This window comes from Diachasmimorpha longicaudata, chromosome 8 (genome assembly GCF_034640455.1).
Source record: "Diachasmimorpha longicaudata isolate KC_UGA_2023 chromosome 8, iyDiaLong2, whole genome shotgun sequence".
In the NCBI taxonomy this organism is placed as follows: Eukaryota; Metazoa; Arthropoda; class Insecta; order Hymenoptera; family Braconidae; genus Diachasmimorpha; species Diachasmimorpha longicaudata.
This window is the reverse complement of record NC_087232.1, coordinates 5,274,276-5,290,198: the sequence shown is the minus strand read 5'-3', so window position 1 is coordinate 5,290,198 and position 15,923 is coordinate 5,274,276. Positions and strand designations below refer to the sequence as shown.

General features: G+C 40.8%; 4 protein-coding genes across 10 annotated transcripts in view; 2 read left to right on the top strand and 2 right to left on the bottom strand.

Annotated features, from left to right (window-relative positions):
* Positions 1 to 10,197, top strand: part of LOC135165376 (epidermal growth factor receptor) — an 81,698-nt gene extending 71,501 nt beyond the window's left edge. For 5 of the 7 annotated variants that reach the window (XM_064126623.1, XM_064126621.1, XM_064126625.1 and 2 more), the window contains 3 exons: positions 75 to 2,308; positions 2,614 to 2,793; positions 2,877 to 4,415. In XM_064126623.1, the coding sequence (XP_063982693.1) occupies positions 75 to 2,308; positions 2,614 to 2,793; positions 2,877 to 3,184 (2,722 nt within the window). In that variant the 3' untranslated portion in view covers positions 3,185 to 4,415. Of the gene's footprint in view, positions 1 to 74; positions 2,309 to 2,613; positions 2,794 to 2,876; positions 4,416 to 4,538; positions 6,067 to 6,382; positions 8,608 to 8,688; positions 8,866 to 8,953 lie in introns of those variants that run through there. The other 2 variants (XM_064126624.1, XM_064126622.1) reach the window with 1 other exon arrangement.
* Positions 10,198 to 10,412: 215 nt separating this feature from the next.
* On the top strand, positions 10,413 to 12,940 carry LOC135165385 (uncharacterized). The gene is made up of 8 exons (XM_064126649.1): positions 10,413 to 10,571; positions 10,679 to 10,871; positions 11,117 to 11,396; positions 11,470 to 11,631; positions 11,831 to 12,083; positions 12,147 to 12,261; positions 12,444 to 12,549; positions 12,687 to 12,940. Exons 1-8 carry the CDS (start codon positions 10,474 to 10,476, stop codon positions 12,890 to 12,892), a joined length of 1,413 nt encoding a protein of 470 aa, XP_063982719.1. The 5' UTR covers positions 10,413 to 10,473; the 3' UTR covers positions 12,893 to 12,940.
* On the bottom strand, positions 12,887 to 14,052 carry LOC135165386 (ribosome-recycling factor, mitochondrial). Its single transcript, XM_064126650.1, has 2 exons — positions 13,355 to 14,052; positions 12,887 to 13,203 (listed from the first exon to the last, which is right to left on the bottom strand). Exons 1-2 carry the CDS (start codon positions 13,939 to 13,941, stop codon positions 12,963 to 12,965), a joined length of 828 nt encoding a protein of 275 aa, XP_063982720.1. The 5' UTR covers positions 13,942 to 14,052; the 3' UTR covers positions 12,887 to 12,962.
* A 134-nt stretch (positions 14,053 to 14,186) lies between these two features.
* LOC135165389 (uncharacterized) lies at positions 14,187 to 15,871 on the bottom strand. The gene is made up of 4 exons (XM_064126654.1): positions 15,711 to 15,871; positions 15,386 to 15,532; positions 14,581 to 14,730; positions 14,187 to 14,508 (listed from the first exon to the last, which is right to left on the bottom strand). The coding sequence occupies exons 1-4, from the start codon at positions 15,846 to 15,848 to the stop codon at positions 14,335 to 14,337; spliced, it is 609 nt and encodes a 202-aa protein (XP_063982724.1). The 5' UTR covers positions 15,849 to 15,871; the 3' UTR covers positions 14,187 to 14,334.
* Between the last annotated feature and the right edge of the window lie 52 nt (positions 15,872 to 15,923).

Here is a 15,923-nt window from a genome sequence, read left to right as displayed (position 1 = left end):
GCCTTTTAGGTAAAAAAAATACTTAATGACTATTTTTATAACACGTTATATAATTAACACATTTATGCCCTCAGAATTTACGAAGCAGACGATAAAACCTGCAAGCCCTGTCACGAGGAATGCGCAGGAACATGTAAAGGTCCACGAGCTGAACATTGTACCTCATGCAAGCACTTCCGAGATGGACCGTACTGCGTTCCCCACTGTCAGCAAACTAAATACGAGCAAAATGGACAGTGTAAAACATGTCATCCGACGTGTGTGGGTGGTTGTACAGGCCCAGAGAATAAAATTGGACCAGGTGGTTGTAATAGCTGTGAGAAAGCTATAGTAAATGGTGATGTGCCAGGGGAGTGTTTACAGAAGCGTGATCCATGCCCAGATGGTTACTACTACGAGTGGATTGATCCTCAGGAGCAGGGACCGTTGAAGGCACTGGCTGGTACTGGGGCCTGCAAGAGATGCCACCCACGCTGTAAAAAATGTACTGGCTATGGGGTTCATGAGCAAGCGTGTCAGGAGTGCGTCAAGTTTAAACGGGGGGAGCACTGCGAGGACGAGTGTCCAGCTGATCATTATGTTGAGTCGGATTTACAACTTTGTATTCCTTGTGCTTCGGAGTGTCGCAGTTGCTATGGACCTGAATCAAATCAGTGTTATGAGTGCAGAAATTTGAGGCTTTACGCTAGTGGACATCCTGTTGATAATACGACGGCGTTCAACTGCACAGGATTGTGCCCAGCAGAGTATCCGCACAAGGTTTATCCAGATGAGGGAGAGCCGTACTGCTCAGCAGCTGTAATCCCCGGATTTCAGTTGGAGAACGAGATACAGCCGGCTATTCTCATGGGAGTGGGGAGCATCTTAGCGGTGATTTTGGGAGTGAGTGCTATAATTATGTGGCAATGGAGACTGAGGACCAAAGCCAAGGAGAATACAGTGAAGATGACAATGGCACTGACTGGGCTCGATGACAATGAACCACTCCGTCCAACTGGTGTCAAGCCGAATCTTGCAAAACTGAGGATTATTAAGGAGGAAGAGATGAGGAAGGGAGGGATACTCGGCTACGGTGCCTTTGGTAATGTGTACAAAGGGGTTTGGGTGCCTGAGGGTGAGAACGTCAAGATTCCAGTGGCCATTAAGGTACTTCACGACAGTACTGGTGCAAATACGTCGAAAGAGTTTCTGGATGAGGCGTATATTATGGCTAGTGTTGAACATCCAAATTTACTTCAACTCCTTGCAGTATGTATGACCTCCCAGATGATGCTTGTGACTCAGTTGATGCCATTGGGCTGTCTTCTCGATTTTGTCCGCACTTATAAGGACAAAATTGGATCCAAACCTATGCTGAATTGGTGTACACAGATAGCACGTGGTATGTCGTATCTGGAGGAACGCAGGCTCGTTCATCGAGATCTCGCAGCAAGGAATGTCCTGGTGCAGACTCCAAGTTGTGTGAAAATCACCGATTTTGGTTTAGCGAAATTACTGGACATCAATGAGGACCAGTACAAGGCTGCTGGAGGAAAAATGCCCATTAAGTGGCTGGCCCTCGAGTGCATTCAGCACCGAGTATTCACTCATAAATCTGATGTCTGGGCGTTCGGTGTCACCATCTGGGAGATTTTAACCTACGGTGGAAGACCCTATGAACAAATTCCTGCCAGAAATGTCCCTGAATTTTTAGAAAAAGGTGACAGACTACCCCAACCAGAAATCTGTTCAATCGACGTCTACATGATCATGGTCAGCTGTTGGTTTTTAGATGCCGAAGCAAGACCGAGCTTCAAAGACCTCTCTGACAATTTCGCCAAAATGTCAAGGGATCCGGGTAGATATCTCGCCATTGTGGGAGACATGTACATGAGACTGCCCTCCTACACCCCTCAGGACGAGAAAGAGATGATCAGAAACTTGGCTTCAGCCATGGACGGCCCAGAGGCCCTTCTCGATATCGACGAATATTTGCAGCCGAAATCACGAGCTCCACTACCCCCTGGCCTCTCCAATTCCAGTCTCTCTGGATCTCCCCCAAGTACACCCCTAAAAACCTGTTGGCCAAATGGAATCCCTTCACTGCCAACTGACTCACCAACACCCCAGAACCAGCAAAATTGGGACAGAGAACTATTGAGGTATAACGCAGCACATGCAGCCACCAGTCAACAACCCACCGAGCCCAACAATTCTGCTCAACATCCTCATTACTCACGTCCCACCAGTCACTGCAGACCAGTTAGTACCGTAGACGGTTCTAACCGCAGGTACTGCTCGGATCCCCTGAAGATGGTCGGCGTCAGAGGTAAGCAATAAGTCACCAATTATCATCGACGTGCTATTTACTAATAAAAAACAACTATCACTGTCTAATTGATTCCATATTAAATGGCTTGCAATCTCGAAATTTATTAATACCGCCTCAAGACGCATATTAACAAATATGATGACATCAATAAAATTTACATCAGTTGAAATTATTTCAAATCATGATAGCATTAAAAGCGTAGAACATTTTACGATAGTGAGTAATCAATAACTGCTTAGCCGCATCTCTGTAATGCAATTAATTGACATTAATAATTCATGAATTATCCATTGTTTTCCCAGATTGCGACGTAACGGACGACTGTTTCACACCTGAAATAGTACCAGTTCAGCAGCAAGCACAAATAGGTAATCTCAAACTCGATCTTCCCCTGGACGAAGACGACTACCTAATGCCATCCCCCCAACTACCTGCCAATGTATCACAGTACATGGATCTCATCAGCGATGCTAAGCCTACTGGTAATTACAGCCCATTCAATTTCTCCAATTAAATTGCATTAATCATGTGTTCCAATGAAATTTATGGCCCTTTAAAATTTCAGAGTCAGAGCCAAAGAAATTGCCCAATGGCTACAGGAAGTATCCAGAGTTCCTGACCATTCCAGGAAAAACCTCGCTGGATAATCCTGAGTACATAATGTCTCAGGATGAGCCTCCACTGACTCCCCAGACGATTGGAATTCCGACTCCTGATCTCAACAAAGTTCTAACAAATGGTGCGTTTGGAGGACAAGTGAGACAGAGAAGTTCAGAAGAGGAATCTGATCACGAGTATTACAACGACTTCGATCGACTGAAAAGAGAACTGCAACCACTCAAACCACTGCGAAAGAACGAAACAACTGTTTAATAAATTTGTGAATATTTTTTATAGACTATATGGTTAGAAAAATATGGAAATTTCATGGACAGTTAACTAGCAATTTTCAGAAAAGTAATATTGAATCATAAAATTTTAGGTTTCGTAGATAGTTGAACGAGATTTTTAATTTTCAAACAAAATAATATTTAGTAGGAAATTATGCTGAATTCTCCTGATTTCTATTAATTTTATAGAATAATTGAACTGAGATTTACAACTTCTATTGGTTTTTCTATGAAATATGGAATTTTTAAGAACGAAATTTCTTGAGATTTTAATGGAATTGTAATGTGATAAAAGTTCTCATCAAATTGTCAGAAATTTCAGTTGAATAATTTAACCAGTGTAGGTCCAAAGTACTTAGGAGTGACAAAAAACAACTCGCCAATGTGATTAATCTTAAATGGAACAAAAATGTAGAGAAATTATTTTCGATGAATTTTAGTGCAAAAAATGGAACGAAGGGTTTCTTAATGTGCCATGAATCTGTGGCTTGTAAATATCAGTTTTAAATACAAAATGAATTGACCATGATTATCGAATAATGCATTTCGTGAGGTATTTAGACATTGTCAAATCACGAGCAAATAAATCGTGAAAATTGCATTTCATAGAAATGATTTTATGTTATCGACGTAACAGAGGTTTCTACAACGAATCAATTGTACAGATAGCCTCGTGCGGGCCACCGCTGACTGTGATAGGATAAACAAAATCATGACTTAAGGAAAAATTAAATTGTTCAGATAATTTGTAACGAAATGAGGACTCGAAGGAGTCGAAGCACTACTTAAATTACGTGTCCATGCCATTTATATTTTTTACGTATTTTCGTAATCCAATGCCATTGGATTGTGAAAATAGCATTTTTGTCAAACAGAAGAATTTATACAGTTTTTATACAACAGAATTGGACAGTGCCATGCTCTCCAGGTTTTATAAATCTCTTAATACCAAGAACAATACAAAATTTTTGATACTGCATTTTTAATGAGTATTATAACCACTGTACATTTGCCTTAGGCATTACTGATGTAATTGTTATTTTAAGTATATTTTGTAATATATTTTGCGGTTTCGAAAGTATATAGATGACTGTAAATTTTATAGTTACGCGATATACTCAAAATCCTGTCTTTTTGTATGTTGAAAAAATTTATATTTTCGGTGTAAATTGTAAATATAGACTGTTACTGTAATAAACGAAGTAATTATGAAACCACGTGCGTTATTTATTCCATGAATCATCGATCCTTCACCCATACGCATAAACGTACGAAAAAAAAGAGAATAAATTTTTCAGTAATCACTTGCTAAGTTGGCTTTCAATATTTTGTTGCAGTCTGCATCGGGACAAATGGACGTATGTCAGCGCCATCAGATCGACAGCACCATTATCGAAATCTCCGAGACAGATACACCAACTGTACTTATGTGGACGGTAATTTGGAGATTTCGTGGCTACAGAATCAAACATTTGACCTCAGTTTTCTCCAGTACATTCGAGAAGTCACGGGATACGTTCTCATCAGTCATGTCGATGTCAAAGTCGTTCTACCGAGGCTTCAAATTATCAGGGGACGAACTCTGTTCAAGCTCAACATTCACGACGTCGAGTTTGCACTGTTAGTTACGATGTGCAATATGCATGATCTTGAGATGCCAGCACTCAGGGATATTCTGAATGGTAGCGTTGGAATGTACAACAATTACAATTTATGTCACATCAAGACAATCAACTGGGACGAGATAATAACGGGCCCCGGGGGAAAATACGTCTACGCGTATAATTTTCCGAATCCTGAGAGGCCCTGCCCGGAGTGTGATTCAACTTGTGTCCAGGGATGCTGGGGCGAGGGACCACATAATTGTCAGAAATTCTCCAAAACCAATTGTTCACCCCAATGCTGGCAGGGCAGATGCTTCGGCCCCAATCCCCGTGAGTGCTGTCACCTTTTTTGCGCTGGTGGCTGCACTGGGCCCAAACAGAGTGACTGCCTTGCCTGCAAGAACTTCTTCGACGATGGTGTCTGCACGCAGGAGTGTCCACCAATGCAGAAATACAATCCTGACACTTATTCCTGGCAACCGAACCCCAATGGAAAGTACGCATACGGTGCGACGTGTGTGAGAAAATGTCCAGAGCACCTGTTGAAGGACAACGGTGCTTGCGTCAGATCCTGTCCACCAAAGAAAAAAGCGCAGAATGGCGAGTGCGTTCCCTGCGATGGGCCCTGTCCAAAAACCTGTCAGGGCGTCGAAAAAGTTCACTCAGGGAACATCGACAGCTTCAAGGACTGCACTGTCATTGAGGGATCCATCACAATCCTAGATCAAAGCTTCACCGGTTTCCAAAGCATCAACCTCGACTTCACCTTCGGATCCCGTTATGGACCGATGCATCCAGATCGTTTAGAGGTCTTCAGCACCCTCAAAGAGATCACCGGATACCTGAACATTCAAGGCGCCCACTCAGACTTCAAGAATCTGTCCTACTTCAGAAATCTGGAGATAATCGATGGACGAACTTTGACGGAACACTTTGCAGCTCTCTACATCGTCAAGACATCGCTCGTTTCACTTGGTTTGAGTTCTCTCAAGAGGATATCCTCTGGCTGCTTTGCTATTCTTGAAAACAAGGAGCTTTGCTATGCCCAAAGCATCAACTGGACGACAATACGAAAATCTGTGGAGTATGGAAACCTGCTGTCTAATAACCGAAATCAGACTGAATGTGTCACGGCGGGATTGGTCTGCGATGAACAATGCTCTAGTGATGGTTGCTGGGGTCCTGGGCCTTCTCAATGTCTCTCGTGCAAGAACTACGTACTCGGAAATGTTTGTCTTGAGAGCTGCAGTGCTTTGCCAGGGTAAGTTAACATGAACCAATTTTGATTTCACCCTGTTAATCACCATTTTATTGCTGTAGTTGGTAACAATCCAGGATTGAAGGTATCACTTGGTAATTTTCTTGGAATAAATGACCAGTATTTCATGTCAAATGAAATCACGATTCTTTCTCACCCTCTTAGAAATTTGTATGTCATTTTTTTAGTGGTGAGGGTATATAACTTAATTTTTCGCTGATATTTTGGTCAATCTATCTGGCTGTTGCCTAATTTGACATGGGATATTTTTGCGTTCTCCACCCTGTCCAACACCAATTTGTTACATCAATAATTCCAGAATTTACGAAGCCGGTTCAAAAACCTGCAAGCAATGCCACGAAGAATGTGCGGGTACATGTACAGGGCCTTCTGCTGAACACTGCACCTCCTGCAAGCACTTCAGAGATGGAAAGTACTGCGTCCTTCATTGTCAGGCATTGAAATACGAGGAGAATGGGGAGTGTCAGCCGTGTCACAGTAATTGTGCTGATGGATGTACTGGACGAGAGAATAAAATAGGTCCAGGCGGTTGCAATGCCTGTGCAAAAGCGATAATAAATGATGATGTACCAGGGGAGTGTCTGCAGAAGCAGGATCCATGCCCGGATGGCTACTACTACGAATGGATTGATCCTCAGGAACAGGGGCCGCTGAAGGTACTGGCTGGCGCTGGGGCGTGTAAGAGATGCCATCCACGTTGTAATAAGTGTACGGGATATGGGGTGCATGAACAGGTATGTCAGGAGTGTGTCAAGTTCAAACGGGGAGAACACTGTGAGGATGAGTGTCCAGCTGATCATTATGTGGAGTCTGGCACTCAACTTTGTATTCCTTGTGCCTCTGAGTGTCGAACTTGTTATGGACCTGAGTCCAATCAGTGTTATGAGTGCAGAAATTTGAGGATATATGAGGATGGTAATCCTGGAGATAATTCTACGGTGTTCAATTGCACTGGCTCATGTCCACCGGAGTACTCTCACAAGATTTATCCAGACGAGGGGGAGCCGTATTGCTCTGTCGTTGCTGCAGGATCGACACTTCAACAGGAGGAAATACCTCCGACAGTTTTGATGGGTGTGGGAACACTCCTGGCGATAATTTTTCTGGTGAGTGCTATAATAATATGGCAATGGAGACTGAGAACGAAAGCCAAAGAGAATACGGTGAAGATGACAATGGCACTGACTGGGCTCGACGACAATGAGCCACTGCATCCAACTGGTGTCAAGCCAAATCTTGCCAAGTTGAGGATTACTAAGGAGGAAGAGATGAGGAAGGGTGGCATACTCGGCTACGGTGCCTTTGGTAATGTGTACAAAGGGGTTTGGGTGCCCGAGGGTGAGAATGTCAAGATTCCAGTGGCCATCAAGGTACTTCATGACAGCACTGGTGCCAATATGTCGAAAGAATTTCTAGATGAGGCGTATATTATGGCTAGTGTTGATCATCCAAATTTACTTCAACTCCTCGCAGTATGTATGACCTCCCAGATGATGCTTGTGACTCAGTTGATGCCATTGGGCTGTCTTCTCGATTTTGTTCGCACTTATAAGGACAAAATTGGATCCAAACCTATGCTGAATTGGTGTACACAGATAGCACGTGGTATGTCGTATCTGGAGGAACGCAGGCTCGTTCATCGAGATCTCGCAGCAAGGAATGTCCTGGTGCAGACTCCAAGTTGTGTGAAAATCACCGATTTCGGTTTAGCGAAATTACTGGACATCAATGAGGATCAGTACAAGGCTGCTGGAGGGAAAATGCCCATCAAGTGGCTGGCCCTCGAGTGCATTCAGCACCGAGTATTCACTCATAAATCTGATGTCTGGGCGTTCGGTGTCACCATCTGGGAGATTTTAACCTACGGTGGAAGACCCTATGAGCAAGTTTCTGCCAGAAATGTGCCAGAACTCCTCGAGAAAGGTGACAGACTACCTCAGCCAAAAATCTGTTCAATCGACGTGTACATGATTATGATCAGCTGTTGGTTCTTGGACGCTGAATCAAGGCCAAGTTTCAAAGAGCTCGCCGACAATTTCGCCAAAATGTCGAGAGATCCTGGCCGCTACCTCGCCATAGAGGATGACAAGTACATGAGACTGCCTGCGTATACAATTCAAGACCGAAAGGAGATGATCAGGAACTTGGCCTCTGTCGAGGACAGTCCAGAGGCCCTTCTCGAAGCTGACGAGTACCTTCAACCAAATCCAAGAGCTCCTCACCTTCCAGAAGTCTCATCCTCCAGTACCTCCGGATCTCTACGAACCACACCAATAAAATCCTGTTGGCCCAGTGGAGTTCCATCGCTCACGACGGACTCCCCCACCCCCCAGAACCAACAGAACTTTGACAGGGAGATGTTGAGGTACAACGCAGCACATGAGGCCAACAGCATCTCTCACGAGCCCAGTGTCTCTGGACAGAGCTCCAATTACACTCATTTAAATGGCCACTCCGGCCAGAGTAGCACTTCGGGGGGGTCTAGGTACTGCTCGAATCCTGTGAAGACGATTGGTAACAGAGGTGAGACATCTCTTTCATTTCAATCAAAACCGATTCATCGTACGCTTGATTGATTTGTGATTATTCTTTCTATACCCACAGATTGTGATATAACAGACGATTGTTTCACGACACAACTCGACCCCCAATGTCAACAGGCCCAAGTAGGCAATCTTAAGCTTGATCTCCCATTGGATGAAGACGATTACCTAATGCCTTCACCTAAACTACCCAATGCATCGCAGTATATGGATCTCATTGGCGATGTCAAATCTACTGGTAAACTAATTATTTCTCCAATTTATTGCTTCCAAATTCAAGCTTTGTAATGGGTCAATGTTAATTATTCTATGTTTCGATTCCCCAGATTCAGAACCAAAGAGGTTGCAAAACGGTTACCGCAATCTAGAATGTCTGAGGATTCCCTGTAAAACATCTCTAGACAATCCGGAATACATGTCTCAAGATGATGACAAGAGTCCTCAATCAGATGGAATGACAACGCCTGATCTCCATAATGTCGTAACAAATGGTGGATTTGGTGCCCAAGTGAGGCAGAGAAACTCCGAGGAGGAGTCTGATCACGAATACTACAATGATTTCGATCGATTGCAGCGAGAATTGCAACCATTGAAAAAAAACGAAACAGCAGTTTAGTAAGAAGCTGTAATTGTTTCTGAATCGCAACGAGTTTCGTCGAAGTACTTAGGGTATGACTATTGGACCTTTCGTGCAATGAAACTACTACAAAAACTTATATTCTAGATGTGCCATTGAAATGTGGCTTGTACATAACGTGAACACATGGGGAGTTTTTTAAAGTGTGCATAGTTTTTCGAAATTTATGTCATAAGTTTTTATTTGATATATTTCAATTGGAGTTTTATGGAATTTTTTCATGGTGCAGAGAGACAAAACAGGAATCGAGAATATCACATATCTGGTTTTAAATTAGATGAATAATTCGAATTTTTTTATAATTCAGTAAAATAAACTAAAAACCTCTTCAATCGTTTTTAGGAATTTTCATTATTTCCATTTGCATTTTATTTTTATAGCGCGGTAAAAGAATCTTTTCCTTCATGCCCTCGTATCGAAAACTATTTTCCATCCTAGGGATGTCACAATGAAAAAACTTCATACGACGACCAATTGCGAAGAATACTATACTGTAATTTTATAACAACAAATGTATAAATGCGGTTTACCGCCGACTGTGATAGGATTACTGCTTCTTTCCATCCGACGAAGAGCGAAATTTACGAACGTGCCTACAAAACGTGTACGATTGATTGTCTACAAATGTTTTTATCTGTTAGCGTTAATTTATTGTGAAAAAATCATTCATGACTCTCAGTGTACAAATAACTTCCTGTTACCAACGAAATTATCGCTAATTGTTTTTTTACAAAATTGTTTTTGATTATTTTACCCATTCGTGTTTTAATTTTCAGTTTTTCTAATGAAGTTTTAAAATGAAAAGAAGATCAGATTGTAAGGAAAAAAATATATATTTATGCAAGTGATCAAAAATGTTTAAAACCACAAAATTTGTTATTGTATAATAAATGAGATATCAACACAAATCAATAAAAACATGTACCCGAACAATGAAGTCTTTACTCATTCAGTAACTTGTCCATTCGATTCGAATCCAGCTCTCGGGTATTTTTCTGACTCATAAAAATAATTCGTAAATTCCGTAACTGAAGGTCGTTCGGTTTATCTCCTCCTCATGAATTGCCTACTACCCCGGTCGATGGTAATAATAAATACCGCCAACTAAAAACTGAAAACTCCAACCGGGAGAACGACTGTAGGACTGGGGATCTAGATACTATAGACTCAAATCAGCTGGAGCTATTAAACATCAACTGCTACGTCACCATGTGTGCGTTATTATTGAGCGTATGGAGTGGAGTCAGTTGTAGTCGAGGTATCATACGCAGTTCATCGTCAGTCGTCAATCTATTAAGACGCAAAAGGTGGATCTTAGCTCCTTCTATCGATATCCAGAACCAGTGATCCAACATAAAAATCTAGTGCTACCAGTTAATTTTAGTTTTTTAAATTAATAATGGAATTGTTATAGTTCGATTTGCGTGACAGATAAGATGACGAATGACGAATCAGTATATGATCCACATTTGCGTCACTTATTCGATGGACCTACATCCTTCAATGTTTATAAAAAAGACATTGTTAACTTGTCCGTGGGAGCGCCGGGACCTGACCTACTCAAGAATTGCGGAAAGATGATGCTGAAGGCGACTGAGCATCGAACGGTAAACAAAATAATTTTATCCATTCAATCATTAATTTAGAACGCGAGAAATGGTGCGTCATGTACGGATGTCACTTTCGGAATAATAAATTAATATATTTATATTATATGTATTCATTCTTCAAATTATTTCATGTAAAAATAACTCCGGAATCGTCTGAATTTAATTAAAAATTATACTTTTGTAGTAATGACCTCATTAATACTCGAATAAGGAAAAATAATTTACTGCTTTTACAAATACAGGTCGAAGAAGAGAAAGAGGGAATGCATTATCTTTTCCAGTATGGAGTGACTGCAGGTCTGTGGGAATGTCGAGAAGAACTCTCAAAGTTCCTAACACGACGTTATCAAGATACATCCGTCAAAAGAGAAAATCTCGTGTTGACTTGTGGCGCAACTCACGGATTGCAGTTATTATTGACAACAATCTTATCACCGAATGGAGTTATTTTCGTTGAGGAAGTTACTTACATGATCGCTCTCGATGTCTTCAGGCAATTCCCATTCATGAGAATCGTTGCAAGTCATTATTCATGTCTCTCAGGTGCTATTGCTGCGTTCAGGCGTGACTGAAATTTTTTTTCTCTTGATTTTAGTTCCTATGGAAGATAAAACAGTTGATCTCGAGGCTTTCGATAGAATCGTCACAGAGGAAAAAGGGAAGGCCAACTATTATTTGAATGATCAGAAGATTTTTTGGGGAGTGTTTTACACTATTCCAACTTATCATAATCCTACTGGGATGGTCCTTGCACCAGGTAGGGTTCGCTAATGTCAATTGATTTTGAATAATGTTTTTGCGTCTTAATGAAGCAGATTAGGTGAACTTCGTCGATTACTCAATTGTCAAATTTCACCGAGAAATGACTTAGGGTATCAAGAAACTTCAAGATGTCGTGTGATTAAATCAGTTCGTGTGATCCCCAATTTATTAATCAGCATAATGATGACTTTCAGATAAATGTGAAAAGCTCGTTGAAATAGCAAGAAAAAATTCAATAGCAATTGCTTGTGATGACGTTTACAATCTTCTCCACTACAAAGAAGGTCCTCCACCGAGACGATTACTGGCATATGATTCACCAGAGGATTCAAATTATAAAGGAGGTAATGTGATATCGAATGGATCGTTTTCAAAGATCCTGTCACCAGCTATTCGACTAGGATGGATCGAGGGGCCTCCACGAGTCATCAAAATTTTGCGCACATCGTAAGAATTTCATGTTTGCTATGCAAAATTTTGAAATTTTTAACTTTGTTTTTTTATGGACAGAGGAATTTTGCTTAGCGGAGGAGCACCTAATCACTATGTTTCTGGAGTCATTACCAGTCTCCTTGAACTCAAATATGCAGATGAACATTTGGATTTACTACGAACGACATATGCTGTACGTAAAATGTGATATCCTATGCATGCAATTGATAAAACAATTTTAACTCTATCAGTGACGGTGATTTTGAATCGTATGTGAGACGATTTGCGTGCAGATGATTTACCGTTAAAGTATAAGTGGTTTGATGACCGTAAAATTCACGAAAAATTACATTTTGTGGAAATTTGGTAATTTAGGAACGTTTAGCAGCAGTTTGTGATACTTTAGACCGTTACCTTCCCCGGTGCTGCAGCTATAGTAAGCCAGAGGGAGGATATTTCATCTGGATTACCCTCCCACCAGGTCATTCAGTATTTTCCTAAATTTTAACAAATTCTATAAATTTACGATCACCTTGAACTATCAGGGGAATCTGATATTCAATTATTTCTTTACTAATACAGTGAATAAAGGGGTAACGACTCAAGTATTGCTTTCAGATTGTGATGCATCTGAATTCATGAAATGGTGCAACGACAAGTATAAAGTAGCTGCAATACCAGGTGCAAGATTTTCCAACACTGGAGAGTCTAAAAATTTTATGAGACTCAGTATTTCATTCCATTCAGTTCAAACACTGAGAGATGCTACACAGAAGTTGTGCGAGGGATTACTCACCTACGTAAGGAACCACATGAAGCCCTAGCTATCCACATCCTTGTATTTTTGGAATAAAAAAATTATACAAACCAAAGTGTTAAAATGTATTACTCTATTTATTCGGTCCTGAGGAGTTCTTTTTGCTTAGTGTCTAGTAGAATTTCAGCTTCTTTCACATATTTTTCGCAGAGAGTTTCGAGATGACTCTGGACTCTTCGCACTTGGTCTTCGGAGATTGACGGAATTTTTTTCATGTCTTTTATCTCTTTGTTCTTGATGTCTTTGAGGCTGTCTCGACATTTTATGAAGAGGGCTTTTGCATTTTTTGCTAGACCTTCTCGGTGCTCTTTTGTTACTCTGCAAATAAGAATTACTGAGACTGTAAATGGATATTCATAGAATCTTTTAATTGTTAAATAAGAAATTGGGTTGAAAAGTTGAGGAATAAGGACAGAGTTAAATTGTTATTAAGGATAAATTGTCAAAAATAAATTGTGTTGCAACATACTTTGGTATTGGAACAAAAATAGTCGTTCCATCCTGTTGAGGATTTAAATTCAGTCCACTCTTGCTGATGGCATCGAGAACCTGAGGAATAGCTTGAGGAAAAGTCGTGACATTGAGGATAACGATTTTTGGTTTCCTGGAAATTTGTACCAGCTCCTCGAGTATGAAATCTTCCCCCTCGAAATTGACAACGACCTTTTCAATGGCCCCAATGGAAGACCTGAGAGAAACGTTAGTTATGAAGTTTTTCTTCATCTCCTCGATGGAATAATTCATTTGGCTGGTGAATTTATCAACATCGATGACTTCCGAGAGTTCGTTCATGTCGACATTCTGAGATTTTCCAAGTTTTTTCTTGTCACTTTTTTGTTTGACTTTCTCAAAAACTGGAGTCATGGAGATCCTCTGAATTCTCTCATGCAGGGATTGTTGAGGCAATAACACAGCTGATGCTGGTCCATTCTTGATAAAACACACATCATTTCTTGACACGAAATGCGAGATATTACGAGACGTGTAGAGAGCAGATGAAAGAATAGCTGATGTATCGTGAGATGCTCTTGATAACGTTAACAATAAATGCCTCATTATATTTGCAAAATTCGGCGACTGGCGAGATCGGTCTTCACAGAAGAGTTCTGTGGCCTTTGGTCACCCACACTAGCTCATACGATCCCACAGTTGCCATGGGCCAGTGAAAAATAAGACGGAATACTTGTACGAAAAAATATTCCACACTTACCTGAGACATTTACAGTCGGTAAAACAGTGTTGGTAGAGTAGAGTGCCAGCACATGGCAATATTGATTCCCCTTCTCGTCGATTATCGCATATTTTGAATCCAAAAATTCATATTTTTATTTGAATTTAATGAACATAGCTCACATTATTGCTAACAATTATTCAGGATGTCTATGAATTTTATAACATTGAAATTATGATTACAACTGTACTACAAAATAATCCATCGAAATACTAAAGTTAACGGCCAAATGCAGGGACCTTGTGCATAATCTTTCCTTTGGCTTTAAGGGTTACTATAGGAGCTTTTCCCTCTTCAAATATCGTCAGTACACCATCAGCTGGACCGTCTGGAATACCTGGTGGCATTTTCTCGGTGGGAAAAGTCCATTCGCGTATTTCCCAGTCTGCTCCCTGAGTATTAAAATTTTTCTTCATCCGCCAGCGACTTTATTCATAACATTACAAAAATAAAAAAAATCTTACCACTGGGATTGGACATCTTTTGGGGAACTGATCCTTTGGCAGGCCATGTCCAATTATTTCTTTACCAATAAGTTCATCTTCCAGGCTCGCACACAGTGTCCCCTCGAAATTCACCATTTCATTGCCATCCAAGTTCATCACTAATTGCATCTAAAAAGCACGAAGAAATAATTGAAATCCATAGCATTGTATCCGCGACTTTCGTATCACCTATGGGCTGTTAAAAATATCAAGGTCCTTATTTTGTCTCCAATCAAGGCTGCTCTATCAGAGAATATGGGGCAGATTGCTGGTGTTTATGGAAAAGAGTATAGGGAAGATGGCTAACGTAGGAGGTCTAGGAGCAGCAAAAATTGCAAAAACGAAAAAATCGATTTTAAAAAATTCCCGGACCCCTAGAAAAATCGGAAATCGTCTCACGAATCCAATGGCGCCAGCCAAATCGTCCTAGCTATGATATTCCCAAAGATATGGACGAAAAACGGTCTGAGTCCAAATCCGGGCCCGTTTTGCTCTAGGAGGCCCAGGAGCCGAGAAAAACGCGAAAAACGAAAAAATTGATTTTAGAATATTCCCGGTGCCTTAGAAGAATCGTTAATGGGCGGCCCCGAATATTTCACATTTTCCATAGTAACGTCGGTCCCCTGTAACCGCTGATTCCACTGTTAGTATACAAAAAATTCGAAAATTTAGTGTTGAAGGAAGCTTGATGAAACCAGTGAAAATCCCATTTAGTTCTCAGAATAATTGATTGGCCTGCAGTTATTCGCGATAAATTCATAAATATGTAATGTAACAATATTACCATCATGGTGAGAGGCAGCTCATTTTTAACTGGTATTTTCAGTGTGAGTTTGTCACCTGACCCAGCCACACTAACTGCCCAAGGATCGAAGAAGGCATTATCATCCGTCTTGATATCGACATTTTCCATCACAACCTGCAGCGTTGGCTATCAGAAAATCAACAAAAATGTACAGCAATTAGCTATTTTCATCGTACTCCAATTCTAACAAAACTATTACTGAGCCTCAAGAGGTTTCGGTATTTCAAATATCAGATAATGAAAATGGATTAATCAAGACGACTCCAACCAAAATATAACTGAAGAAATGCAAAAAAAATCTTACGTCTCCTGACACAGCCTCCAAAAACGTAATCACGATGAGAAGAAGACAATGAATGGATAACATCCTGTCGTATTCCATCAATTGAAGCACCTGAAGAACCTCATTCGCGATATCACTATTCAATTCCTGTTCTCGCATTTATATGGAAACCATCATCAATTTATTATCTCCTTGCCATTCAATTTTTTGTCACCGCTTACATAATGATGATGT